At 37.2% G+C, this 2451-nt stretch overlaps 1 protein-coding gene across 1 annotated transcript; it reads left to right on the top strand.

The window, feature by feature from the left end:
* Positions 1–789: 789 nt before the first annotated feature.
* On the top strand, positions 790–1852 carry LOC113274434 (REF/SRPP-like protein At1g67360). Its single transcript, XM_026523825.1, has 3 exons — positions 790–808; positions 904–1140; positions 1216–1852. The coding sequence occupies exons 1-3, from the start codon at positions 794–796 to the stop codon at positions 1657–1659; spliced, it is 696 nt and encodes a 231-aa protein (XP_026379610.1). The 5' UTR covers positions 790–793; the 3' UTR covers positions 1660–1852.
* Positions 1853–2451: the final 599 nt, after the last annotated feature.

Here is a 2451-nt window from a genome sequence, read left to right as displayed (position 1 = left end):
CAGTTGTATAACCCATCCTTATCTGTTTCACTTCTATATACTTATATCCATATGTAATGCTGGTTGCAGGTGAAAGAGCCTATCCTTGAAAGCATGAAGCGTCAGAAACCTCAACAGATAATTGAATATCTAGAAGATGGAATAGCATTTAGAGTTTTGGAGAATACTGTTTACCTAATTACCAAGTTGTGTATCTGAAACTTATCACAGTCTGTATAGAACCATAAATTTTAGGCATCACAAGTGCATCTTACTGTTTCAGAACTCGTGCTGTTAATGAAATACTGGCTGCTTAGTAGTAAGTAATGATGTAAATTGTTTGGAATTGGTTTCGGATAACAAATTTAGCTAGACAAGTGGCAAACACATCTGAAACAGGCAAATGTCTATCCAAGTTGTTTCAATAGTCAAAGAGCATTCAAGTTGCAGCTGAATGATATAAACGAGGCCTGACTGGAAACTTCGTTAACATCATCAGTCAGAAAAATCATAATTCAATGCATTGCATACCTGAAGAATGTTGAAACATATTTTGAGGCATACTCAAATTTTTTGAGACATACTCAAAGTTCGGCTGATAATTTATGTTTTTGCCTAGGTTCGGTTGATAACTTTTCAGCCAAACTTAAACAGTTGCATGCCTCAAAACAAGTGTGGGTACAGCCAGAAACAATACAAGTGTCCAGTTTGGACCGATAATGACAATGAAAGTGGGTCAGAAATTGCTATTCTTCAGTTCATGATATAAAGCAGCATCTTTAGGTTGAATTTACTCGAGAGAAGAAGAGATCCAATGGCTACCAACAAGGTTGCTAATTTCTATCAAATTCTCAATCCATGTTTTAAGTTTTGGCTTTGAGTCTGTTTTGGTTTTTGATTACGTTTGTTTTGTGATCTGTGTAGGTTGCAAGTGAAGTGCAAAACAAAAACACATTGAAGTATCTGTGGTTTGTCAAAATTGCTGCTATTCATGGCTTGATTTGTTTATGGAATCTCTATGAATATGGGAAGCAGAATACTTCTGGGTCATTAAGATCTGCAATTGGAAAAGCGGAGGGTACTGTGACTAGTATTTTCAGTCCTGTTTGTGACAAGTTTAAGAATGTACCCTATGATCTTCTACTCTTCTTTGATAACAAGGTACACTTCTGTTCATTTCTTAACTCTCTTTTCTGTTGCATTAAAGAAATCCAATTGGTTGCTCTTGTTGTGCAGTTGGATGAAGCCGTACATAAGTTTGTCAAGCAGGCTCCTGCTCTAGCAAACCAGGTCACGAGCCAATCATGTGTAGTGGTTCAGAAGGTATCGCAGATGACAAAAGCAATTGTATCCGAGACACAAACTAGAGGCTTATCTACAGCAGCAATTTATGTTGTGAACACATCTGAGATATACCTAATGGAGCAAGCTGCAAAAACCTGGCACACACTTGTACAGGTCTCACCATTGAACATAGTGACAGAAGTGGTGGTTCCTATAGCTGCTCACTGGTCTGATAAGTACAACCAACTCGTCATAAGCATGACCCGGAAGGGCTTCTTTGGTCTCAGCTATCTCCCTCTTGTGCCTGTCGATATCATACCCAACAATGCCAAGGCATCCAAGATGGAAGAAGAGGTAAAGAAGCAAGATGGTGTCAAGTCCAGCTCTGAGATTTAAGAGAGGCTAGTTGAAAACTACAATAGGTTAAAATAAGACGGGAAATGTTATTTTGTTGTTGTTTTTAAAAGATTTGGTTGGTTTGAGATATTAGCTACTTATGAGATATTGGCCAGGCGCACTATTTTGATTTGACCAGTATTTGATTTTATGTCAATCCTCGCATCTGAGGAGGGAAAAGGTTTAGGGAGAAGGATCTGGCTTCAACAACATAAATTACATTATTGAACTAAATGATTTTTGTTGTCTGACAATTGAAAAGAAACCTATTTTGAGGCATACTCAACTTTCAGCCGAACTTATGTTTTTTCCTAGGTTCGACTGATAACTTAGAGGTTCGGCTGGTAACTTTCACCCGAACGTATGCCTCAAACAATCAGGGTATACCTCAAAACACGTTTCATTGAAAAGCTTAGTCGACCCATGATGGAATCCTTGAAGAAACTCCAAAGTCTGGCGCATAACAGTTATGGGCTTTGAGTATGAAACCATTTAGTTTTCCTTTGGTTTCTTCTTGAGGAACCAACTTAAGTATACTCTCCACAGTTCTTCGCTGTTTTGAAGGTTATTGTGAATCGCCACGGTTACGATGTGATCGGCCCACATACTCAAAGTATGGGGTCCCTTTTATTTTTTTTGACACGTATATAAATTAAAAACCTGCCCCTCTAAATCCTAGCAAAAATTCACTTTTAAGATAAAAAAAAGAAGTTTAAAAAGAAAAGTTAGTTAAATAATTATGTAAGAAAAATGTTCTCAACTTTATTTTCTATTTTTTTCAATTTTATTTTC

Source organism: Papaver somniferum, chromosome 4, assembly GCF_003573695.1.
Source record: "Papaver somniferum cultivar HN1 chromosome 4, ASM357369v1, whole genome shotgun sequence".
In the NCBI taxonomy this organism is placed as follows: domain Eukaryota; kingdom Viridiplantae; phylum Streptophyta; class Magnoliopsida; order Ranunculales; family Papaveraceae; genus Papaver; species Papaver somniferum.
The sequence above is the reverse complement of the archived record's forward strand: the minus strand, read 5'-3'. Positions and strand labels throughout refer to the sequence as shown.

Coding starts and splice junctions, on each gene's coding strand:
- LOC113274434 (XM_026523825.1), top strand. Junction 1,141..1,215: donor TACTCTTCTTTGATAACAAG/GTACACTTCTGT, acceptor CTTGTTGTGCAG/TTGGATGAAGCCGTACATAA.